Source organism: Xyrauchen texanus, chromosome 29 (genome assembly GCF_025860055.1).
Source record: "Xyrauchen texanus isolate HMW12.3.18 chromosome 29, RBS_HiC_50CHRs, whole genome shotgun sequence".
Classification (NCBI taxonomy): domain Eukaryota; kingdom Metazoa; phylum Chordata; class Actinopteri; order Cypriniformes; family Catostomidae; genus Xyrauchen; species Xyrauchen texanus.
Genome location: NC_068304.1, coordinates 33,411,295 through 33,438,339, shown reverse-complemented (window position 1 = coordinate 33,438,339; position 27,045 = coordinate 33,411,295). Strand labels below are relative to the sequence as shown.

At 37.2% G+C, this 27,045-nt stretch overlaps 2 protein-coding genes across 5 annotated transcripts in view; both read right to left on the bottom strand.

The window, feature by feature from the left end:
- LOC127622649 (protein Aster-B-like) overlaps positions 1–27,045 on the bottom strand; it is a 355,094-nt gene that overhangs the window by 215,019 nt on the left and 113,030 nt on the right. Inside the window, exon 20 of one of the 4 annotated variants that reach the window (XM_052096666.1) lies at positions 17,082–17,331. The exons of the other annotated variants lie outside the window; for them this stretch is intronic. The gene's annotated coding sequence lies outside the window, so the exon portion shown is untranslated. Of the gene's footprint in view, positions 1–17,081; positions 17,332–27,045 lie in introns of those variants that run through there. 4 annotated transcript variants of the gene reach the window in all.
- The window catches only part of LOC127622650 (delta and Notch-like epidermal growth factor-related receptor), a 41,615-nt gene that overhangs the window by 7,241 nt on the left and 7,329 nt on the right, over positions 1–27,045 (bottom strand). Inside the window, exons 2-11 of the mRNA XM_052096670.1 lie at positions 24,480–24,818; positions 23,700–23,794; positions 22,573–22,736; positions 20,789–20,937; positions 18,593–18,743; positions 16,240–16,353; positions 11,383–11,613; positions 7,151–7,273; positions 836–949; positions 263–394 (exon numbers count right to left, since the gene is read on the bottom strand). Of these exons, the coding sequence (XP_051952630.1) occupies positions 263–394; positions 836–949; positions 7,151–7,273; positions 11,383–11,613; positions 16,240–16,353; positions 18,593–18,743; positions 20,789–20,937; positions 22,573–22,736; positions 23,700–23,794; positions 24,480–24,818 (1,612 nt within the window). The remainder of the gene's footprint in view (positions 1–262; positions 395–835; positions 950–7,150; positions 7,274–11,382; positions 11,614–16,239; positions 16,354–18,592; positions 18,744–20,788; positions 20,938–22,572; positions 22,737–23,699; positions 23,795–24,479; positions 24,819–27,045) is intronic.

The window sequence follows — 27,045 nt, the reverse complement described above, 5'->3', positions numbered from 1 at the left end:
TTTTAAAACGTTCCAAAAAGCATCTTGTGCATTTCAGTTGTAACAAGAAAATCTGACATTTTGTACAAGAATTATAAAGGTAATGTAAAACATTTGCTTACGTTACTGGTGACCTAGAAATACTACAGAATCTTTACTATTTCATATTTTTCAAAATCCTACAAAAATCTGTTCAATTACAGTTTTGATTAGATTTTCAATTCCAGATTTTCAATGTGGATTTTTAACCCCATTGTAGGTCAGAAGAAAAAAGTGAACTCACGGATCTCACAGCTTCCGCCAACCCAGCCAGGTGGGCAGTGACAGGTGTAGCCATTTGATTGGTCAATGCAGGTGCCACCATGGTGACAGGGATTACTTTCACACTCATTTACATCCACCTCACAGTTCTCACCTACAAAAAGTCAAAAAGGTGTCTTGAAAGACAATATAGAATTACTGTAATCCTAGTACCATCAACTCCCTTACTGGACAAAACGAAATACTAGCATTCTGCTAATTACATACTGGGCAGTATAAACTGTATTCTTTCCACTATTTATAAAAATAGTGTATGAAACAGTCTGAAATATGCTATACTAAATGTTTAAACAGTAGTATACAACATTGTTGCCTCATTACCACCTACAGTATGTTGTCTTAGTGGCATCCAGTTATCATATCAGAAATAAAAATGGTTGTTTTGCATTTTGACAAACAATTTGTCCAATCACAATGTAAATGCATCTGACTAAAACGATTAAAAATGCACTAAATCCTTTATGCAAATGTAGTAGGTCATCATGCATAATTCAGATATGGGTATGTTATTCTGAAAACAAACACAGATATTCACCCATGTATCCTGGTGGACACACACAGGATGCATTTCTGCCTCCACTTTCACAGTGTGCATCATTCTGGCACCTCAGCTTCAGACAGGGATCCTTATATATCTCACAGTGCTTCCCTGAAAAACCAAACCACATCCATATCTCATTAAACATTAAAATAATAATAATGCATTTTTTTAAAGCAGCACTACGGAAGATTTACTGGGGGGTTAAAAATGAACAAAATCCATTTTTGATTGAGTACATTAAAAAAAACAATTCAAAATAATATCCATACCTTACCCCGATTCACTTACCAAAATTATTTGTATTTTTAGCAGTCGATGTCTGATATTAATCACTGGCTCATGTCATTCATCCTTACGTCATGTCCGTAAAAATATAAAAGAAGTACTGGCTGTCATGTGTTCTGATTGGGGAAACTACGCTGTTCAGTTCAGTCAGTCACTGTAACACAGTTCAGAACAGCATCGGTGCAGTCTGGATATATGTTTATCTGTTAACTGTTTGGCGAAATTCTGTACTTGCTATAATGTTTGGGTTTGTTGTCTGGTAAGGTTGTTGAAGCTTATTTTGCTTATCATGCTTGTATGAATCTAACAATACTCCTGTGTTGTTAACCTATCACAATGTATCTACTTTTTCTGGTTAAGTTATTACAACATGTTTATTAATATTCTTGACTTCTGAGTATTTTCTAACATTGCAGTATTTTCCAGGTTCCTTAAGAGTGTGTGCCACTGTTTTCTCCTTTCTTTTGCCCCAGTCACAGAAATGCACAAGCTATCACTTATTGTCGTTTTAGCAGATAGTCTGTCTATTTACAATGTATAATCATCTCAAATTGCTTTAAATGTACCAATTTCACAGCACAGTAATGTACATATTAATTTGTTTAGTGTGTAAGTTTTGGAACACCCTTGAAAATCTATTGTTGCCAGCTGGAGGCCCTATGACCGTGACACACCATAGCCACTTAGAGCTTTATTTCCCAAGTTTCAGAATTAATATATGTTGTATTTTTTAAAGTTAAAGAAGCTGAAGTTTATTATAATGGAAATATTTTGTGCTGAACATGTTTTTATGTTTTAGAAGAACTTGATTAAATAACAGAAAATATAAATATAGTTTCCTTTAACTATCTTGAGTGTGTTGCCCCCCTTCGATTAAAGAAAATTAAAGAATAAAGCCTTGCACTGTGGTACAATGATCACACTCATGCTCTCAAGAGAGCAGCTCAGAATATGGAGTGCAAGTGGAAGAATACAAATTTAGAGGTATTATGTGGTGCATGGAAGGATAGTGTCTGTAGCGACAGACAGGCACTAAAAGCTGCTAGGTCAGCATATTTTAACAAACTCATAGAAAATAACCACAGCAATCCCAGGTTTTATTCATAACTGTGGCTAAATTAGTTAGGAATAAAGCATGGACTGAACCAGAAATTCTGTCACAGCAAAATAGTAATGACTTCATGAATTTCTTTACTGATAAAATTGAAATAATCAGAAATAAAAATTGGAACTATGCAATCAAATGTCACAGCACCTCAGAAAACAGTGTCTCATAACTTTGGTCAGGAGCAACTTCAATCCTTTGCTGTCATAGGTCATGAAGAGCTAACAAATCAAGATCCAATACAAATGAGCTCTTAAAAGAGGTAGCCTATTCCCAGTAATCTCAGAACCACTTCTTAATATTATTAACTCCGTGCTATCCAAGAAACTTTAAAATGGCAATTATCAAACTGCTTATTAAGAAACAACAGCTTGATCCTAGAGAACTGGTTAATTACAGACCGATTTCAAATATACCATTTATGTTGAAAATAATAGAAACGGTAGTGTCCTCCCAACTATGTTCATTTCTAAAGAGAAATTGAATATATTAACAATTTCTGTCAGCATTAAACCCCATCACAGTACAGAGAATGCACTTATCAGAGTTACAAAAAAATACTTGCTCTTATCATCTGATCGCAGGTGCATATCTCTTCTAGTGCTTTTAGATCTTAGTGCTGCCTTTGATACAACAGATCACGACATTCTCTTCAATAGGCTAGAGAATTATGCTGGCATTAGTGGACTTGCATTAGCATGGATTAGGTCCTATTTATCAAACTGCTACCACATTGTATATGTAAACAAGGAATTGTCAAATCAAACAAAATTTAATTATGGAGTGCCACAGGGATCAGTTTTAGGACCTCTGCTTTTCTACTTATACATGCTTCCTCGGGGAGATATTATCAGGAATCATTGAATAAGTTATCACTGTTATGTGGAGTGGTGGTGGTGTAGTGGTCTAAGCACATAACTGGTAATCAGAAGGATGCTGGTTCTAGCCCCACAGCCACCAACATTGTGTCCTTGAGCAAGGCACTTAACTCCAGGTTGCTCCGGGGGGATTGTCCCTGTAATAAGGGCTCTGTAAGTCGCTTTGGATAAAAGCGTCTGCCAAATGCATAAATGTAAATGTAAATGTAAATGTTATGCCAATGATACCCAACTTTATATTTCTTCTAAACCCAACAAAAATTCACAATTCTCCAAATTAGCAGTGTATAAATGAAATCAAACATTGGATGGCCAGAAATTTTCTTCTACTGAATTCAGACGAAACAGAAGTACTAATGATTGGACCAAAAACCTCTAAAAATAAGCCGCTAAAAATATAATTTGACTCTCGATGGATGTACTGTTACATCGTTTTCTTTAGAAAATAACTTGGGTGTTATGTCTGATACCAACCTATCCTTTGAAAATCAAATTTCCAATGTTTGCAGAACAGCATTCTTCCACCTGAGAAACATTGCTAAATTACGACACATGCTCTCTGCTGGACGAAATATGTATTAATGCGTTCATGACCTCAAGACTAGATTATTGTAATGGATTACAGGGAGGATGTCCAGCAAGTTCAATAAAAAAACTTAAATTGTTTCAAAATGCAGCTGCCAGAGTCCTGACTAGAACTAAGAAATATGATCATATTAGCCCAATTTTATCATCATTATATTGGCTACATGTTCAAGTTTTTATTAATTTCAAAAATCTGTTAACTACATACAAAGCTTTGAATGGAGTATCTCCACAGTACTTAAGTGACCTTCTGACCCACAATATTCCTTCACATTCAATACAATCACAAAAGAAGGATTTTGATAGTGAACACACAATGTGGAAGAGACACTTACACTGTTACTATGGAGATGATACAAATGACTGCTGTGCATTTGGATATGTTGCGACTGCTTCAGCAGTGTCTTGACATTATTCTAAAGAATGTTTTGCATAATAAGTTTGGTGCCACTCACACGAATCCCCTAAGAGGAGAATTCAAAAGTTCAGGCCTTGCAATTTTCAAACAATACACATACAATCCAAAATAGCTGACTTCCTTTTGGGTGGAGCTAATTAAAGTAATTTTGAAAGTTGTTAGGCTTGATGAGAATAATATATGTAGCAAGTTTGGTTACCATAGAAGAAATTGACCCAACAACTTCTATCACATGGTGTCATTGCAAAAGATGCTCTGCAGTTTTAGTGCTTGGGCCCTAATAATATTAATATTAATAATAATAATCCTTAGAAGAATAATAAGGCCTCCGCACTTTGAGTGCTTGCACCCTAAAGACAAAGAAGAATCCTTAGAAAATCAATAGGGCCTCCGCACCTTCAGTGCTTGGACCCTAATAATAATAATAATCCTTAGAAGAACAATATGGCCTCTGCACTTTCAGTGCTTGGGCCCTAAATAGTACAAATGGCTCCAGCTCTTAATATCTCCCATTCATGATCACACACAGGCGACAGTAGCGGTTTTAGGCACGGGCGAACCGGGCATTCGCCCAGGGCGGCATTTTTTCATGTCACATGGGGGCGGCATGAGCAGTTACAAAAAATAAATAAATAAAATCCTCTGCGCCGCGAATCAGTTTTCTACATAGAGGTTTTCTATTATCTATCATTTCACCGTGTGGGGAATTGGCAAATTGGCGCCCCTGCGTGCTGAGAAGGTGCCGTGTGTGAGAAGGGAAAGGGGAGGGGGCGCAGCAGGCAGGGGATAGTTCACCTCTGGGTGACTGACTGTGGGGGGGGGTCCACTGTATAACAGAGCAATACTCTAATGAAATTAGTGGGCTAAAGTCAGTCACACTCGACTTTCTTCCAAATAACGCACATTTTATTCATAATATTATAAATACAGGCCTATAGTTCCTGCACATTTTTGTTTTTCTGTGTGAAATGGCTAATAAAAATAAGTAATACAAAACGATTATGTGGTCACCTCACCAAGGTGAATTGGTTTAGTCTTGACTTCTGGCCGTGACTCGTAACGTGGTGAGTGAGTGACAGTGTTGGGGGGCGGGGGATGGGAAATCTGTTGATTGTCGAGTGCCAAATAAACAGGGATGGATAGGAAAAGGTCAAAGCCATCAGGTGCACAATTTAGGAAAAAAGAAAAGAAGAAGAGGAGAAACGAGCAAAAGATAAAGGTATGCAACTATGTTCTCTCTGTGATATAATTACGGTATCCATGTTGTCATGAATGAAGGGCTAATGTTAATTGTTGGTAACTCTTACATTTGTTAGCCTATTTGCTATGATGCTTGCTATGCTTATACAACAATAATTCGGTTTTAAGTCAACAAACACGAGATCTATTTTCACCATAATATTGTGCTTTGCAACCAAACTGTTACAAGTTCAGTTATTATTTATTTCCATCAGTTGGGTTACGTTAGGCCCTGTAATTAGCCAACGGATTTTTTTTAAATCTGAAGGTAGTTTCAAAGAAACGACATTTGCTATTTATTTACTACTTATTTGCTACATGACACATGCCATGAATATGAAGGAGGTTTTTATGCATGTTTATGACAACTGTTATTAAGTGTCACTCGCTCAATAATGACATTTTTAATGCAAATATGACATTATTTGTTTGAGATGCCTTTGTTGACAACTTGACATTACCAAGACATCATAACCTGTCATAAATATGTCATAAAAAACATGACATAGCAGATTAATTATTAAACTTAAGAAACTACTTAGCTATTATGAGTTAACATTACATTAAACTGCCATGTTGGTTTTGACATTGGCTGTCATGAAGCCATTATAACTGTGTCATGAATATTTTTCTTTATTCTTTTTTAGGAAATTAAGAACTTCCCTGAACTGCCATCAAAGACCATGAGCCTCCTTGAGCTTATCACTTTTATGCATGATAAGGATCTATCGAAGATCTACCCCAATTTTTGGACTGCTATCAGGATTGCACTTACTCTGCCAGTCACTGTGGCTCAAGCAGAGAGGAGCTTTTCAAAACTAAAGTTGATCAAGTCATACCTGAGATCAACCATGTCCCAGGAACGGCTCACTGGCCTTGCCGTCATCAGTATCAATCACTCAATAGGGGAGCAGATTTCATACGATGACATCATTGATGATTTTGCATCAAGGAAAGCCAGAAAAGTCAGGTTTTAGTTTGTGTTTTCTGTTCTTAGTGCAATAGTGTAATAATTACACATTTGTGTAATATATAATATATATATTCTATTCTATATTTTATTTGTATATTATTCTTAATGTGTTATATTATTGTTGCTCTCTGCACTTGTTACATTTTTTATATATCTGATTGTATATATGTTTGGCACATTTATGTATATTGTGTATATTTAAGTTCTGATAACTGTCATAGTTTGCCAAAAGACAATGAACACAATTCTGCACAATGTCGGATGTTAGGAAGGATTTGTGCAATTGAGAGGGGGGGGGGGGGTGCTCAAAGGTGGTCTCGCCCAGGGTGCAATTCAATGTAGAACCGCCACTGACAGGCGATGTCCATGCATAGGCGGAAATTGCGGGGGGTCGGGGGCGTCAGGACCACCCCCATCTGAAGGTTGTCCCCCCTAAAATATCATTAAAATATGTGTATTGTAAATAATATAATGATATATTCTTAAAATAATTGTTTAAGAAATAAAATAATACAAATGCAAATGGGTCAACAACAAAAAACCCCTTGGTGTCCCCTTCAAAAATTGCTCTTGAGAATTGTTATGTTTATTGTCCCCCCAACAGTTTTTTGATGAAATTTTTGCCCCTGTGTCCATGTAAGCTCAAACCATGAGATTCATCCACACATCTCTTTTAAAATTGTTCTTCTGCAAATTGCATGCAATTTTAAGTTTTAACCACAGATGTCGCTAGAGAACAAAAGGTTCGTAGTACAGCTTTAACCAAAACTGACTTTGTACATCAATTGTAAAATAACTGCAAGGACAGTCCCTCTGGAGAACGTACCTGTGAACTGTGGGGTGCAGATGCACTCATAGGCATTGATAAGGTCTCTGCACGTGGCATAGTTTTGACAAGGAGCCGACAAACATTCATTATACTCCTCTTCACAGTACAGACCATGATAACCTAAGAGAAGAGAAGAGAAGAGAGAAGGGAATTTATTTATGTATTATTAATAAGGCTCAGCCATAAAATTCTGTGCCACCAAATGGAATTGCAAAAATAATGACAGTTTTGAAACTCACTCTGTCCCGAACTTATGCCATTGGATGAGTCAATGTTGTTACAATGTAGAACCACTTAAAAGGTGTACTCAGCAGTTTTCATTTTGCATATACCATTAATGGACTTTAACATATACCTAGTGCCGCGGATGTACCATAAAGCAAAAGTTTTCATGTCACCACTGCCTTTGAGTAAATGCGCTGTTTAGTCAGACACAATTCATGAGAACAAGACAGCTTTTATTAGGCTACTGATATGACTAGAGTCTTCATTTCATGTGAGTATACATGATTGTAAAAAAAAGTACTTAGAATTAATTTGTTTAAAGTTTTAATCACTTTTTAATAAGGAAAATATTACTGAGTGCACCTTATAACACAGAGTTTTGAAAGTTTCACAGACGCTGTATTCAAACTTTCTCAGTTAAATCAACCAACAAATAGCCAACTAATATACAATTTACTGTATACATTTAGATATTCTGCTGGGATAGGAGAAAGTATTTTAACATGAAAAATAAAAAGATCAGCGTTCTCTGCGTTTTGTCCACTAGAGAGCAGTGTTTAGTCTTTTTAGAGGTGAATAGCCCTAAAAACCTTTAGGGTATTTTAATCACAAAACGGCAAAAAATAAAAAACAAACACAAGTACAGAATGAAAGGAAAGATAAGAGATGTGAGCCAACTGAGATCAACAGATATGACTATGAGAAAAAAGTCATGAATGTGTGAGTGTTTGTGTATCAATTGATCCATAGATAACTTAAAATAAATACAATTTAACTGTGATATAACAGCACTGAATGACATGTTCGGTGCAAAACGACTGCTTAGTATTTGTGTTGGTTCCTAGCATGTTCTGGATGGTTGCCAGAGCCTTGACAGGTGGTTGATTGGTGATGTCCTTACTAGCCCAAGTTAAAAGACCACTATAATTGTCTCGTTCCTGGTACCGGATTGATCCAACAAGCACTTTTGAGGATAAAAAAATAAATAAATCACAGGTTTCGCCAGGTTAGTGCGAGTGGTGGTGGCGGCATAGTGGCTAAAGCACATGGCTGTTAATCAGAAGGTTGCTGGTTCAAACCCCACGGCCACCATTGTGTCCTTGAGAAAGGCACTTAACTCCAGGTTTCTCCAGGGGAATTGTCCCTGTAATAATTGCACTGTAAGTCGCTTTGGATAAAAGTGTCTGCCAAATGCATAAATGTAAACGTAATCAAAATGGAGACTTTCGAAAACGCTCTCCAAAACCTTATACTTTGAAATAAATGACGTAAGGATACTGAAAATGGTGGTTTCGAACTGTGGAAATGTTTTCTTTAGTTCTGTGAAATAATTGCAATGTATTTCTTTGGACAGGCAGGGATTCTGATTACAGAGTCTATACACACATGTTCTAAATTTTTAATTCAGTTTTTTTTTTTTTTTGTGCTCAGATCAACCCACACCTAAATTGCATGTAAAAATAAAACAAACTGTGAATGGTTGCTTACATGTTAGTCAAACAGTCCCTTCCTATGTAAGTAGGTGGTTCTTGGCCAGATAGTACAATCTCCCGCAGAGACAAAACACAGTAACTCATTTTATTTTATTTATTTATTTGGACAAAACCATGTTATGACCAAAAATCTGGTCTATTAAGCTCAACGTATACAGTGGTTTTGACCCAAATGCTTAACATCTGTGTACAGTTATATACTAGCCTTTCAAAGTTTACTTCATATGACTGTACACGCATATAGGTGGTTAAAACGTGTTAGGGGATCCAGCTGGTACATGATAGCTGTGCGGTATGAGTAAACCTCACTCTCCTGGCCTCAAGAGGTGCACTAGTGACTGACACTAGAGGATGTAGCCTTTAGCCTCCTCATTAGCATGCCCGCCTCACATGGCAGCTGATGCCGGTTCTAATTCTGCTCGGAGCAGGTTGATCAGGACCGGTTGCAGTGGTGCCGTGACCCGGATAGGAGTGAGGTTTAGGGGGGTGAGTGTAACGGGAGCCAGCTGGTACATGATAGCTGTGTGGTATATGTAAACCTCCCTCCTCTGGCCAAAGAGGTGCACTAGCAACTGACACTAGAGGCTGTAGCCTTTAACCTCCTCATTTGCGCGCCCGCCTCCCATGCCGGCTCACGCTGGTTTGAATCCAGCTCTTTCTTTATATTCCTGCAGACTCAAGTTATACAAATGCAGGTATCTCCTGACCTCCTCACACCCACACTCTTGACGTACACATCCAATGTTAAATGAATGTTACACTTGTATAGTGTTTTTCTGACGCTACACTCTGGAGCTTCACATAGTGAACAAGGGGTTCTCCTCAACCACCATCAGTGTGCAGCATCCACCTGGATATTATGACGCCACACATAGTGCGCCAATACGTTCACCACACACCAGCTATTGGTGGAGAGGAGAATGTAGACAAATAGAGACAATTAATGGATAGGGATTAGTAGGAGGCCATGATTAATGAGGGCCAAAGGGGGGAATTTGGCCACGACACCGGGATAACACCCTTACACTTTTATGAGAAATGCCGTGGGATTTATAATGACCACAGAGACTCAGGACCTTGGTTTAACTTCTAATCCAAAAGACGGTGCCTTTTTATAGAGTAGCATCCCCGTCACTATACTGGGGCATTAGGTCCCACACAGATCACAGGGTGAACACCCATGCTAGCCTCACTAACACCTCTTCCAGCAGCATCCTTAGTTTTCCCTAAGAGGTATCCCATCCAGGTACTGACCAGGGCTACGTTTCCCAAAAGCATCATTGGCACCAATGGTCTATGATCAATTTAAGCTTGCAATACTTTTGGGAAACGCAGCCCAGGCTCAACCCTGCTTAGCTTCAATGGGTAACCAGTCTAGAGCTAAAGGGTGATGTGGCTGCTGACATCCACTGTTGTTGTTACTTCCTTCGTCTCATGATTTTTAGCTGTGATTATCTTCTACTAGTTCTTCTTTATGACAGCAAAGGCTCAATTGTGTTGCCACCTTGTCCACCCACTAATTAGTGCAAATAATTTCAGACGTAAGTGTATTCTGCACATTCAGAGTACGTGTGGTTTGAAAAATCAAACACGTTTAGTTCTGGAGTTCTCTGCTGATGCGAAATTTGCGTCACGCATCCTGTACTCATACGTGTCTGATCGAAGTATACTTTCGGCTTTAGACTATAATCTAACCAGTGACAGGTGGGTTTGGCTCAACTATGCTCAGACTCAAAGCAGATGGAGTGTGGCAAATGCAGTCGCTACAAAGTCCATGCTAAAACCAATTAACTTCAAAGCCATTTTCAGTAATGGCGTAGTTTCTGCATTTTGCCTTTGTAGGGTAGTAGGGACCACATTTTTTCTGTTTAGTAAAATGTCTGGCTACAAACTTAACAAACACTGCTAATCAATATTCTGAAGAGCCTGAATGCTGCAAACAAATAATTTGCTAATTTGTTTTGCTGAGCATCATTACACATTTTCACATCTTAGTGAATGTGCTAAGTACACAAATCCCAGTGGAAGGAGCAGTTGTTTTCAGAAGCCGTCTTCATACTCCAATCACACTTAAAAATTATTTATAATCCCAGTGGAGAATGCAGTGATCCCATCAGGCTCCTCTTATCAGAGTGGGCTGATGTCAGTGGATAGACACAGCTGCTGCAGTCACACTTAACAGAAAATAATGTCTCAGCACGCAATACACAGGAGGCAGCTGCCATGACAACCAGGCAGATTTGGAGGGATGTGAGCGGGGCATATGAGCTGAAGGGATAAAGACACGGCTTTGAGCACCCCCATTGAAAAGATCAGTGTTGATGTTCACCAGCATGTGCTGTGTTTTGGATACTGATGCCAGGCTATTTAACCAGCATGACTTCCTTGGTTAACCAGCTAAACCAGAAAGATCATGCTGTATTTTTTGGTTGTAAATTATGCTGTTCCACCAAACTAAAGGTACATCTGAATCTAAAACTCAAACACACATACACACACTCCTATTTTCACCTGGCACACACAGGCACCTATAGCTGGTACCGACACTGCGGCAGATGCCGTGAGCACATGGGTTGAGAGCGCAGAAGTCCACCAGCTGGCCACAGGTGGGTCCAGTGAAACCTGCAGGACAGGTGCAGCTGAATTCTAAACCAGCGCCCTGTGGTGAGCAGCTGGCATTGTTGTGGCATGGCCCTGAAGCACAGGGATCAATCTTCTGCTCACACATGGCACCTTGATAGCCTAAGAGAGAGAAAGAGAGAATGACAGACAGACAGACAGACTATGATATCATCTACTATATAAAAACATTTTTCAAATGCATTTAATTTAACATTAATTTGTTTCTAATTTTCAGCCAGGTAAACTAAAAGCAATCACTGATATGTAAGTCACACTAGAAGACAAACTAGAAAGGAAGTAAAATTGGCATTGGTATTCTGTATCCGAATGGAATGTAAAAAAAAAAAAAAAAAAATGCAAGAAGAATGTGAATCAAAAACAGAAGGAGAATGAAAGTAAAGTGGAAATTGACTGAGCAGGGAGGATAATTTATAGTACAAAAAAAGGACTTAAATATTGATCTGTTTTTATCAAAACCTATCAAATCGCTTCAGAATATATGGATTTAACCACCAGAGCCATCTGGAGTACTTTTATTTTGCCCTTATGTAGATTTTGGAGTTTAAAAAGTTTGACACCCATTCACTTACATTGTATGGACCTAAAGAGCTAAGAAATACTTCTAAAAATGTTCGATTGTGTTCCGCAGAAGAATGAAAGTTATACACTTCTGGGATGGCATGAAGGTGAGTAAATGATGAGAGCATTTTCATTTTTGGGTGAACTATCTCTTGAACCTAATTCACATACTGTATCAGAGACTATATCTTCTATCGGAAGGATGGCACGTAATGCATTTGTCTAATAATTTTGTTTTAAATAAAAATGTGTGTCTTTTTTAATCATTAGTAGTTTTTTTTAGCACTAAAGCACTCGAGGCCAAGCCTTACTGTAATTATAGTTGTATAGTGCCTAACAATGCTATATTCACTATACACAGTACAGTACAGTACAGTATTTGAGATAAACCGATTTATCGGCCAAACATCGGTATCGACAATATTCGCCTTGTTGACTGCCACTGGCCTATCGGCAAATACGATGTCATTCACCGATGTCAGCGGCCGATGTTTATCTGTTTATATGTGTTGGTTATTTGCGATTGACTACCCTGCTGCAGATTCGGAGAAGATCCAACAGGTGGTACTATAAAACCAAAACGTTAAATTCTGGTGACTTTGAGTAAGCATTTATTTATTTTCTCGAGTATGAGTAGCATTCATGTAACTATTGGCTAAAGCATTTCTTCCAGTAATCGTTCACACAGACGCGTTTTCACGCTAAATAAGCAAAACGCACCACAACAAATAGAGCAGAACGCTGGAGTCTCGAGATACATTAATATCAGCTGAAGAAGTTCTTTTTAACTTGACAAGGCATATAAAAATGATGCGCTCCCATGAGAGATGCTAAAAACACAGTGAAACATGACACAGTTGTCAACAGACATCCATCTTGCGAATGTTTACATGGGAGAAGATTGAAAAACAGCATGAGCGGACATGAAAACACGTTCAGTTTGAACAGCCCCTTGTTCACATGACACAGCACTAGTGGAAGTTTCTTAAAGTTACCTCTCAAAAAGACAGCCTTTTGTTGCAGTTGACAGTAGGTAAATTTACACTGTGAAAAACCACTCGAAATGATTCAGTGAGAGAGCGCTCACGCATTGTACTGAATCACGAATCGATTCAGACCATTTTGCAAGCCCGTTTGGCCAATTCACTGAAAAGAACCGACTAAAATAATTATTCATTCACAAATTGGGCATTGCTAGTTCTTTTAAAGAGCCAAAAGAAATACGGGGCACATTTCATGATTGGTGAAATATTTTGAGAGAGGCACTGGCTTGCAAATATATTGGAAGGTATTTCCTAAGAGGCCAATTTTTGTTTTGTAAAGAGGCCCATGTGCAGCCCCATGTTTCAAACTGTAAGTTTGTGCTTAATAGAAACACAAGAACTTTGTATTCTGTATGAAAAACACAAGAGCTGAAAGATAGCCCTATTTATGTTTGTATTTATTAATAATTTATCTTTTATATTTTATTTTTTTATTGCTTTTATAATCACTTTAACATTTAAATGTAATTAAATTTATGTTTTACAAAAATAATGTACTGAAATTGTTTTATTTTTCACAAAAATAATCTTTTTCATGTGAAAGAAGTTTATATTAAAATAAGAATTTGGCCGATAGCTGATTTTTTGTTTCAAAATTGTATTGTATCGGCCCAGAATTTCACAATTGGTGCATCTCTATACAGCATGTGACTATATTCATAATATAGCACAGTCTCTTGTACCTAATTGCATTATTCCACCATTTAACACAAATTAAACACAAACAATATAGCATAACTGTCTGGTTCCAGAAGTAATATTACCATTCATTTTCTAACCATTCAAATCACTAAGGAAAACTACATCTGGAACCAAGACGGGTGATGAAGACGAAAAGTAAGCTTGATGCTGTTCATTTCTGGTGAAGTCCAACCTAAGTCAGAGGTTCAGAACACCTTTTGGAATTAATTCACAATTTGAATATAGAACAAAATTTGCAGTTTACACTTCATCATGCATCATCTGATCAAGAGAGAGCTTGTGTTGCAACAGGCTGCATTATTTTTCTGCATACAATTGCCTGCAGGCACATGTCTGATGCACGTTTGTTTGTGTTTATGTGCATTTCTAGTCTCCTCTCTCAGTTACACACAAACCCCAGGAGATTCCAAGCCTTGTTGCTATGATCCCTACAATAAATGTCAATCACACACAGAGAAATACAGCTCTGTGTGCTGATCCACCCACCGCAGTTTCCCTTACGAAAGCACTTTCATACATTATCCTAATGAAACTCATGCACCAAGACAGAACCAACATGGACATGTTTTACTCTCAGTATTAAAGTAATATGGACAAATGCATTATTTTGAGAACTGCTACTCTTTGGAAGCAACAAAGGACACCAAGGCTGGATTCAAACTGCATGCAATTTCTTTTGCCTTCTGGAGTCTGAATGGATGTGTTGGCCCCAAGATGCAGAAAAAAAGCTATTAACTGCCTCACATGGCTGTTGAAATATTAAAAGCTACACCCTGAGCCTTACCGCACTAATTAAAAATGTGCTAATGGTGGTCTCAGTATTCCTTTTGATAATATCTCAGCATGTTCAAACCAGGTGCCTGTTTAATCCACAAGATACATTCTTCAGACAATGAATGCCTTTCTGGCTGCTCCCAATACCAAAAGTTCAAGAGACTCTTATCAATTGTTCCATCTTAAAGGATAGTTCACCCAATAGGTCTGGAAAAACATAATGGTGGGTATATTATGAATTTTCATTTTTGGGTGAACTATCAATTTAACTGTTTCTTATGGCAGTCACAGTGTCCCTGTTCTATCTGCTGACTGAGTATGTGCCCTGGTTAGAGAGAGAGAGCCATTGCTGAAGATAGGCATCCTCCTGAGAGTGAGGGAGGAGCTGTGCTGTGCTTCTCCATTAATTGGAAGGAAGAGAGTTAAAAATAAGCAACTCGCTGACACACTTAGAGAGTGCAAGAGGAGAAGGAACAGATATGGAGCTTAAATCAGGACGATTCAAGCTAAAATGCGCACTCATTCATTTTCCCTCATTCAATATGTGTTTCATGTAAAGATAGAATAGTACTAATCACAAGTATGTTTAAAATAATGCAAACTTCCAAGACATGAAGAATCCAGTCTAATCAGTGGAATATTTAAAGCAGTTTACATTTACATGGAGAGGGTCCAAATCATGGGGGCTGACATGTTGATATCACATGACCAGCCGAATACAAGTACTCACTTTGGGTAAACCCCAACAATATCTACCCACTTTTACAACCATCTTGATTCTGGAAGCATCTTTCCCATTAATTCTGCATAGTAAATTATTTTCCCTTAAATAAAACAGTTCTAAGTCATGAAACAAACCAGCTAGTTCTGAGGTGAATCGCACCATTACAAACTTTAATTTGAAACAAAAAAATATTTGAAATTCAGACAAAAAGACAAAAGGTACAAATCTGTGTACTTAACTTCTTACATGGGGTTATGAAGCATTCTGAATTACTTAATAGAATGATAAATTATTGCAAAATATAAAACTACTAATTTAAAGCTGTTGATTTTAAGTATATAAACAATACTGTGTATTTTAGGTTTATTGCAAATATTGAGATATATACAGATATAGAAGTAGTTTGAGACTGCAGAGCTCTTTTGGTGCACTTTAGTTGCAGCGATTCATTAACTGGTGGATCTCTCCCTTCAGGTTCATGGGTAGTGTAGTTCTTCACCAGAAATTATGCTAATAAACATAATTTCGAAACAATGATGTCAAAATAATGTACATATATGTCTTCAACAGAGTCATATACCATTGATTAACAACCTCTTAGCTCATTGTAGGCCTGCTTTTGAAGGTTTGAAAGTTATCATGTTATCAGTAGGATTATTATTTTCTGATTTTCGGACTCTAAAATTAATCATAGCTGACTGTGAAAAGTGCTTTTCTATAATGACATCAGTAACTGAAAACATTTGCATAATGCTGTACTGAAGTCACAACATAAACCAAGAAATATTGAGTGCACCTTTAACTTGCACACTTCCACACAACTGATTTGATCGTGCCTTTGTTACTGTGCATTTCCTGAGATGATTTCCTGAGATGAGTAGGCTATAAATAATTGTTTGTGTGTGTGTGTGTGTGTGTGTGTACCTTCTGCACAATAGCAGTGATGTCCTTCTAGGCTGCTGGTGCAAGTGGCTCCATTCCTGCAGGGTCCAGAAACACAGTGATCCACCAAAAACTGACAACGGTCTCCCTCAAAACCTGAAACATGCATACAAAACACATTGTATTTATATCTCAATCTGCCAGAACTCATCTTCAAATTCATAAGAACATTCAATTGTCATGCATACACATTGTAAGCAGGAACAGCTCAAAGTAAAGTCTGTTCCTTTCCTTCAGATAAAGAAAATTAAAATGAACAACAAAAAATGTATCTCTGACAAACAAATCCCTCAGTTATAAACCAACTAGAATTAATTAGAAAAAGCAGCCAGCTATCTTTTCTTACAAAACAGCTAATTAACATAAATTATGTGCTCCAGTGTTAATATATAATAATTCGCTTATAAAAATGTACTGAACAGCAAACACTATTTGTTTGTGTTTCTGCCTGCTTCCCACTAGAGCTTAATATATAATCAAGGCTCCAAAAATTCTTAATTTATACGACCAAAGGCATGAATCTCTGACTCTCTCTCTCTCTCTCTCTCTCTCTCTCTCTCTCTCTGTCTGATATTTGCATTTTAAGCAGCTTCAGAACAATTATGCTCCAATCACTGTGTCCTACACAAGGTTAACCACCATTGTAAAACAACATTGTAAAGGGAGGACACGGGGAACCAGGTTTCTTCAACTCAGGTACGCAGTTTCAATGGAGAAACTTGTGTTTTTACTTGACCACGCCCCTGCTGCACACACACACACACACACACACACACACACACACACACACACACACACATGTTGTGTTTCCATGTTTTATGGGGACTTTCCATAGACATAATGGTTTTTATACTGTACAAACTTTATATTCTATCCCCTAAACCTAACCCTACCCCTAAACCTAACCCTCACAGAAAACTTTCTGCATTTTTACATTTTCAAAAAACATAATTTAGTATGATTTATAAGCTGTTTTCCTCATGGGGACCGACAAAATGTCCCCACAAGGTCAAACATTTCGGGTTTTACTATCCTTATGGGGACATTTGGTCCCCACAAAGTGATAAATACACGCTCACACACACACACACACTCACCAGGGGCAGTATAAGAGGGTTTAAACTGCATTTAAATATTTGCAGAGTATTCATAAAGGTGTTCCTTTGTTAGCAAACGCCTTATGCAAGATCAAATACTCAATATATTTGCATGTTAATACACTGAATGTTTTGAATGTTTTTAAAGGATTAAAGCACACTGTGGATGTAGAGTAGGCCTACATGGCAAAGCAACAGAATTTCAAGTGTATTATCCCTTAACAAGCCAAAACATTGTCTCATGCTGCTTTTCTGTAGTTTCACAATAAACCAAGAGAATCTTGCAAATGCAAAAGGGTTGTTTTGAGTTAATTATGCCATAACAAAAAAATTATAATTGTATTTGAAAAGGATTTTCTTAAGCTTTCAAGAAATCATAAAGTATTTTCCCTCCTTAGGAAAATAATCAGATTAGTGTCCCATTCTTAAATTGTTACTTAGCCTAACCCTATTTCTACATACATGATCTCACAATGAAATCAGAATGAGTAGACCAACTTTTCTTTGAACAAAATTGGTATACGTTGACCTAAAGTTCAAAATATTGCCCCCAGTGGCCAAAGCGGTAAGTGCTGTACGGCATGTGGGCACATGTGAGCTCCACTTATGTCCAGGAGAGGTTGCGAAAAGCTAGCAATGAATCAAGTTGTTTTCAGCTTTACAAGACATTATACAATGAAGAGACAAGCATATATTTATAGATTATATCCCCCAACAAAACACTACCTAAACCATTAGTGGAGTAAAAGGATAAAGTGCAACCTCTGAATCATGCTTGTCATTGATTATTCAAACGTGGTTTCTGTCTGGCTTTGAACCCTAGTCTCCCATGCAGCTGATGCAAGCACTGCCAATCGCGCCAAGTGGAATGGTAACTACGCCGAAACCACTGCAAACACGTCTGATAAGAATGCTGCATGTCAGCGCGTTGGCATTTAGTCGCCGATCCTAGAGTAATGAAACTATCAGAAACGTCATGTCGACATCATGTGTGATCATGTTGGCACATCAGAAGATACTTTAATAAAAACTTTAAGTTCTTGTGCATTGCATTCAAAATGGCCATTCAGAACAAATTAATGCTTTAAAAAAGATGCAGCACACAAGTAGAACAAAATACAGGTATCTCTAGAGTTTTTAAAAGTTCCGTTTAACTTGACATGTGTAAAAAAATTAAACAAATTCTGTAATACACAAATGGCACCAATTCCTGGGAATGGCACAGACAGAGCTCACACCTGGTTGGCAGGTACAGGTGTAGTTTTGTCCTTCATCTTTCTGTCTGAGATCAGTGCAGGTGCCATTCTCACAGGGCCTCAGATGGCATGCATCAAACTCCTCACAGAAAATCCCAGAATATCCATCCTCACACTGGCAGTAAAACGTGTCCTATGATTGCCATTTTAATCAAACACACAATCAGGCATTAAAATTATTCGCTTGCACCTTGAATACATGAGAGTGTACACAACTCAGTCATTCATTAAAGAAAATTTTTAAAACAGTTTTCAAGATTTTTTATAAGTATAAAAAAATATATTTGTATAAATATCATACATTGTTAGTTAAAGATATCAAGAAATGTATTCAAGTTTACATCACATGTCCTTAATAAAATGTGCCTTGTCATAAAAATATCCAAATATTATAATTTTATTTATTTTTTCACATTTGTCTAAAGGGGTATTTACCATAAGCAACAAAATAGCTACCTGCATGTTGGTTACGCCACATGACTTTGATTTGGTGGACAAACATTTTTACAATTTTATTTTTGAAAAAGAAATATATAAAAGATTTGTCGATACAGTGCTGGAGTTTTTGCAGGAGCATTTCGGGGCCGGGGTTGCTCCAGCAATGTTTAAAGTTTATGTTGCCGCTATAGCGGCTGAACATGCTCTTATCAATTGAGACTCTGTTGCTAGACATTCTCTTGTTTCTCGCTGTATGCGCTGGGTACACAGGCTTAGCCTTTTTCATCCCGTCTGCGTTCCTTTATGGAATTAATCTGTCATTTTAGATGTGCTCATGGGTGCTCCATTCGAGACCTTGACAACATTTATTAATACGTTTTTGACTCTCAAGACGGCAATGCTAGTGGCATTGGAATCAAGTCAGTGATTTGCATGCCCTGTTGGTCAATCCCTTGTGAATGGATTTTGCACCAGGGTGTTCAAAGGTTGTGTTAAGACCTCATTTGGGCTATAGCCCAAGGTTATTCCGACGTCATTTCACTCACAGACCATACATTTTCAGCCTTTTCTCCTCCCCCATTTGTGACAGAGGAGCTTGAAAGGTTACATATGCTTTGCCCAGTTCAAGCGCTGCGAGTTTATGTTGACCGTACTAGCCAGTGGCGCAAATCAGAGCAGTTGTTTGTGTAATTTGGTGGCCGCGCAAAGACTGTCGCATTGTCTTATTGATAGAATTTAGAGTGCTTAAGAAGCATGCGGTTTACATTCGCCTGCAGGTATTCAAGCCCATTCTATCGACGAAGAGCATGGCATCCTCATGGGCTTTGGCTAGAGGTGCGTCCTTGGAGGACATTTGTATGGTGGCAGGGTGGTCCGCATACATTTGTTAGATTTTATAATCTGGACGAGGGTTTCCCTCCTGCTTCCCAGGTTCTCTCTGTTGGAACAGGAGTAAATTCATAATACCTTTTATTCAGCCACTTTAGCTAACTCGTGCGCCACTATATGCTTGCCACACGGGCTCAGACAGTTGGCAGCTACTGTTCGCATGATGTGAATGTATTTCTTTCCCATAGCGATTATACGCAGCTTAAGTTCCACGAAAGGGAACATCTCGGTTATGTACGTAACCTTGGTTCCCTGAGGGGAATGAGACGTACGTATAATTTATAATTATAATTTTATCAAAGCAATTTCATTCTTCAGTTAAAATGTATGCTTTATTTGAGCTGTGAAGTTGCTTTATGGTCATTTTTTAGTTTTAGAGTTTACAGTATGCATGGTCATGGCAATGAAGTAAAATTGGATATAACTTTACACACAAAAGGTCAATAAGCAATTTTATTACTCTAAACTAGTTATGTCTTGTGGCTATACTTTTGAAACAGTGAGTATTTTCATGTTTACTGATTGGTCCCATTCACTTCCATTAGAAATTTTTGCTTTTTAAAGAAAAGAAAATGTTTTTAATTAATTATTTGCCACAAATGCAGTCGATTGAGCTTAATTTGTATTAAAATTAGAAAGTCAAACAGGTTTGGAAAAAACATGAGGGTGAGTAAATGATGACAGAATTGTTATTACTGAGAGAAAGCAGTTTATTCAGTGTACTGAAGCATCTTCTAATGACTTTCATTCAAAATTCACATAGGTATGTGAAAGGTAATATTGTCCTTTCAGATAACCATAACAGTAAATATAAGAACACAGATAATGCTTATTATTTTATGAGGTCATTACCACAGAGGATTGAGTGATGCATTTTCCTTTCCCAGAGCACTGTGGGTCACTAAAACTGCTGCCAGGCTCCATGCAGTTATTGGTTTTTACCATGAGATGCAGCCTCAAAGTGACCTCTGGACCAGAATCTGTGCCAACATGCAGTACACCTATATGAAAGAGAGGGGAAAATAGTAATACTAGATTTTCTGAAGAAAACATGAGTGGTGCTTGACTTGTGTTCTTGAGTGTTGGAATTTAACTTTGGCAATGGATGATGACGTTGAACGAGTCCACGAGAACACATAAGAACGCACATTGAGAAACAGCCTCTGACTTGCTTGACAGACAGAAGAGGACAAACCGCATTCTTTCATTCAAACACAGCTGGATGGATAACAAGTCGTGCTTTTATAGGTTTCAAACTACGTTTAACTTGACACGATGCAAATAAAGTGAGATGCTCCAAAAGTGACCATCAGTGATGCATGTGTACGTTGAGGCATCCCTACAACAGATTGACCAATTCCATTGCAAAAAGGATTGCTGTGGACTGTTGGCCAATGATAGGCTTATGGTCAATAATATGGAAATAAACAATACTGTATATTACATTCTAAAACCACTTTTTGTATTGTCTCCTCAATGCTTTACTCATCACAATAATGTAATGCATTTTATTTATCTGAATTGTTATATGCATAATATATTATATTTCTAATTATTTAAATATAACTATAATTATTTAATCAATATATAATGCATTATTGTTATTTGAGGGCCCTTCTCAGCAAACCTTTATATATGCAATTCATTGCGATTAATTTGTTTAATCAATCAGCATATCATGTAACTATTTCATGTAATTCGGTAAGCGTCCGCACACTGATTTATTGCTCCATGAATAATTAATTGGTTCACACTTGCTTGCAATGTCAGGCAAATTATTTAAGCATTTAACCCTTGCACATCAATAAAAAAAAAGTTACTCCGAGGTCATTCAAGGACAAAAATGTCCACGTCAAAAAAAGGCCATTATAATATTATATATTAATATATAATTATAATATATTTTAACCAACATCAGACTTGATCTTAACTACCAAATATTAATTCATATTCAATGCCAGTTTGTTTATATAATAATGCTGTTGTTCTTTATGAAAAAAAAAAAAAATGATGTTCCATATAATAAATGCTATGGGGAAATTTATTTTTGGATTATCACAGGCTCGGAAATTTCAATGATTAGCAAAAACATTGATTTTTATGCATTATTACTTTTTGTGCAGTGTCAGAATTAAAAATAAATAATATATATATATATATATATATATATATATATATATATATATATATATATATATATATAATATATTAATATTATTTTCTACTTTCACTGACTGAGATTCTTTAACCAACATCAGTTCTGATCATAACTAGCAAATATTAATTCATTTTCAGGATTGTATCCCTTTAAATGCCAGTTAGTTTACATAATGCCATTTTTGTCCTGAAGGTCCTGAGTGAAACTATTTTGTGTACACAGTGTATTATAGATGTATTTTAGGAACTGAGGTTGAAATATCAAAAGTTCCCCAAAAATACACACCTTCAGGCAAAGTATTTAAGTATTTTTGGAGCAATAAATCAGCATGCAGGCACTTTTTCTCCAATCAACCATTTTTTATTTGTTGATTGCATTGTGTCTTGCACCCGTCCCCAGCCCAGGTTGGATGTATCATTCTTTTCTTAATTTTTCTTAATACCAGATACAGTACACAAATGTGAGAACACAAACTTACTTATGAAGTAGTTGTGTCCGAATGGCAAGGACTGGTCAGGAAGAACCAGACCATCTGAGCTCTGCTGGAACCACATGATTGTGCCATCTGTAACAGAGCACTGCTCATAACCAGCTTCACCTACACGCCACAGGACTGCAGAGCCACTCACATTACCCACCAACCTACACAAAGAAACAAGAGATTTTTTTTTATTTTTATTAATTGCATTGAATCTGATTTCCAACCCGTAATAATTAGTACGAGATGGCGAAATCGTATGAAATTGCATAAATTGTCTTGTACAAATCCTACAAATTTGACTTACATAGAGAAAAATAAACAAACAAAATAAATAGCAATGTTTACTTCGTTTAAGAAACCCTCACCCAAACCCATGAATTTAATTAGACAATAACTTTTGTGTACCAACGAACAAGAAACAACCGGGATTTGATTTAGCATTTTTACGATTTGTCCTATGTTAAATCCCTAACCAAAAATTTAACCTAAACCTAACCATAAAGTCAAACCCCTTACTCCTTATTATTTTAAGAGAGGATGGAAAACAGAAAACATTGGGGTTTGGAATTTATTACAGGTTACTGACATACATTAGTCATTTATTTTGCAGAAATAAATATGGAATGAGTTCCCAAATGCGTTCACAGACGTTTACTTTCTGAAAAGAAAGTGTTGGATGACATTTTTACCACATTATTTTGGTCCAAAATCCTCTTAAGTCCTGTGAAATTTTAATTTATGTACTTAAAGCAAAAAGTGTTATTCGATCGCTAACACTTACGCCAAGTTGATTTCTCTAAAAAGTGTAAACACTGTGGCACTATCAAAACACTACAAGCTTACCTACACTAATTTCCTGTTAAGATTATAAGCTTTATAATTAAAAAATAAATACATTTTTATCTGACTTCATCTTATAAGAAATTATCACATACATTTCCTGAAATGTGGAACTGCTCAGACATGGTTTGTAGCACTTACGGTATTGTTTAATGCCCCTCATTTCTCCCAAACTACCACACACTCAAGACTAACCAGACAAAAAAACAAAACACAACTCTTTTTCTTCTATTATTTATTATTCCCTTTTTCCAAGCTAAAAATGACATTTGGAAGTTTCTTACTTTACAGCTGTTTCCTCAGCAACCTCCATAGAAACGGTCATCATTCCAGCAGACTCACCTCCTGCGGTACTCACACATTCGGCTTCATCAGTAATCTACAGCTCACACATACATACACATAAATGAATTATCCATAGGAGTAATTATGACAGTATGTGGATAACCACATCACGCTCACTCAAAGGGCTTAAATTAATAACTTCATGTGTCTTGATCGATCGGATTGTCTTGATCAATCGGATACAATCGGTTATGCACAGTCCATTTAAACTTGGTCATTTATATGTGTCTCTGCAAAAGGATACAAATCTGATCTGCTATTCCTGCACTACAAGTACAGCAGAATTCACTTCCGTGGTTATATTAATGCCAGGCAGTATGATTTTTATATAATTCATAGCTCATTTAGTTTTAATGAGATTGAGAGAGTTCTTGTTGAATGCTCTCTTTACCCAATATGGCATTTTTAATTTTGCGGTTCTTCTTATCCATAATTGCTTGCTCACATTTGGATTGCGGAGCTCCCAAACTTTCTTATGTTGATGTAGTTCCATTTGGGAGGATTGAAATTAATGTATATTTCCTAAACAACCATGCATTAATTTTAGCGAGTCTATTCATCTATTAGTCTCAAACAATCTCCTGAGGTGATTGGATTGTTATCCGCCTCAAATCCGCCTTGGAGTGGTTTTAAACTTAAAACACAAGAAGTGACCAAAGTAGCCCCCAACTCATTCTTCGTCTTAATTAGTCCATGCATGAAAACGCACACCTGCTCACCTGCTGATCCTCCCACAATATCTCCACAACCTTTTGCCTTGGTTTGGGTTGCCATGGCTCCAGGGTGGGCATTGCTTGAGTAGTGGTGGGGACTGTGGTTGGCTGAAAGACTTGAGTGGTGGTCGCAGGTGTGGCTGGCATGGCCGGTGTGGCGTGTTCTGGTACAAGGCTATCGGTGAGGTCCCAGGTGGACTCAGACAGATCAAGGGTCAATGTTGCGATGTCACAACGGACCCCACTGTAACCCTCGCTGCATTCACAAACAAAACCATCCCCCTCACCTTCCTGGCTACAGTTGCCATGGAGACAGGGGCTGCTGGCGCAGGGATCTGCAAAAAACTGCAACAAATAAAAATAACATGAAGTAAAGGTGAAAACACACAATGACAATAAGTGCAGAATGCAACCTTCATTTCAGACAAACATCTATTGACAATTAAATCACTTTAAAATCACTGAAAAATCACTGAAAATTTGTATTTAATTACTGAAACCACAGGGTGCCATTATGAATATGAACTACAGCAGCAGTCACATTCAACAGACCACAAGACAGAATTACCTAAATTCAAATCTACTGTGGGAATTCCATTATCAAAATCAGAATAAGCTTTATTGTCAAGTTTACTTACACACACAAGGAATATGTCATGATAACAGAAGCTTCCAGTGCAAAGAGAATGCAACGATACAGTTGAAGTCAGAAGTTTACAAACACCTTAGCCAAATACATTAAAACTCAGTTTTTCACAATTCTTGACATTTAGTCGTAGAAAACATTATCTGTCTTAGTTCAGTTAGGATCACTACTTTATTTTAAGAATGTGAAATGTCAGAATAATAATTAATAATTATTTATTTCTGCTTTTATTTCTTTCATCACATTCCCAGTGGGTCAGAAGTTTACATAAACTTTGTTAGTATTTGGTAGCATTGCCTTTAAATTGTTTAACTTGGGTCAAATGTTTTGTGTAGCCTTCCACAAGCTTCTCACAATAAGTTGCTGGAATTTTGGCCCATTCCTCCAGACAGAACTGGTGTAACCGAGTGAGGTTTGTAGGCCTCCTTGCTCGCACATGCTTGTTCAGTTCTAACCACAAATGTTCTATTAGATTGAGGTCAGGGCTTTGTGATGGCCACTCCAATACCTTGACTGTGATGTCCTTAAGCCATTTTGCCACAACTTCGGAGGTATTCTTGGGGTCATTGTCCATTTGGAAGACCCATTTGCGACCAAGTTTTAACTTCCTGGCTGATGTTTGAGATGTTGTTGCTTCAATATATCCACATCCATTTCCTTCCTCATGATGCCATCTATTTTGTGAAGCGCACCAGTCCCTCCTGCAGCAAAGCACCCCCACAACATGATGATGCTACCCCATGCTTCACGGATGGGATGGTGATCTTCGGATTTCAAGCCTCACCCTTTTTCCTCCAAACATAACAATGGTCATTATGGCTAAACGGTTACACTTTTGTTTCATTAGACCAGATGATTTATTAATAGTAAGATCTTTGTACCCATGTGCACTTGCAAACTGTAGTCTGGCTTTTTTATGGCAGTTTTGAAGCAGTGGCTTCTTCCTTGCTGAGCAGCTTTTCATAATTTTTTTATGTCGATATAGAACTTGTTATAATGTGGATATAGATACTTGTCTACCTGTTTCCTCCAGCATCTTCACAAGGTCCTTTGCTGTTGTTTTGGGATTGATTTTCACTTTCCACTGTTAACTACAATCATCTCTAGGAGACAGAATGCGTCTCCTTCCTGAGCAGTATGATGGCTGAATGGTTTGTACAGATGAACATAAAAACTTCTGGAAATTTCTCCCAAGGATGAACCAGTTTTCTGAGGTCTTGGCAAGATCAGAAGCTAATTGTCTTAAGGATTGACATAATTTTCTGGAATTTTCCAAGCTTCTTAAAGGCACAGTTAACCTGCTGTATGTAAAAGTTTGACCCACTGTAATTGTGAAAAAGTCAATTTAAAGTGAAACAATCTGTCTGTAAACAATTGTTGGAAAACGTACTCATGTCATGCACAAAATAGATGTCCTAAATTACTTTCCAAAACTATATTTTGTTAATATTAAATCTGTGGAGTGGTTAAACAATGAGTTTTAATGACTTCAACCTAAGTGTATGTAAACTTCTGACTTCATGTGTATATACATGCATACAAACATATACATTTAAACATATATACATATTGTGACATAAAATAAAGTTATAACAAATAAAAAAAGAGAAATATACAAGAGCAATATTGTTTTTCAAAAATTGTATATACAGATATACAGTTATATGCATGTGGTGTAATGTATTGAAGAAGAGGTAGGATATGTTAAAGAATATAAATTAAATATGGATATAAGTAGGAATTGCATAAGGTTGCATTGACAAAAGGAAAGTATTTGGGGGCAGTTTTGTTTAAATGGGATAGGGAAAGTAGAGAGGTGACAGGAAATGAGAGGGAGAAGAGAGAAAACAGGATTGGGAAAGGATCTCGCGAGCCGGGATGCGAACTCGGGTCACCCATGATGCATCAGCACCACATGTCATGAGC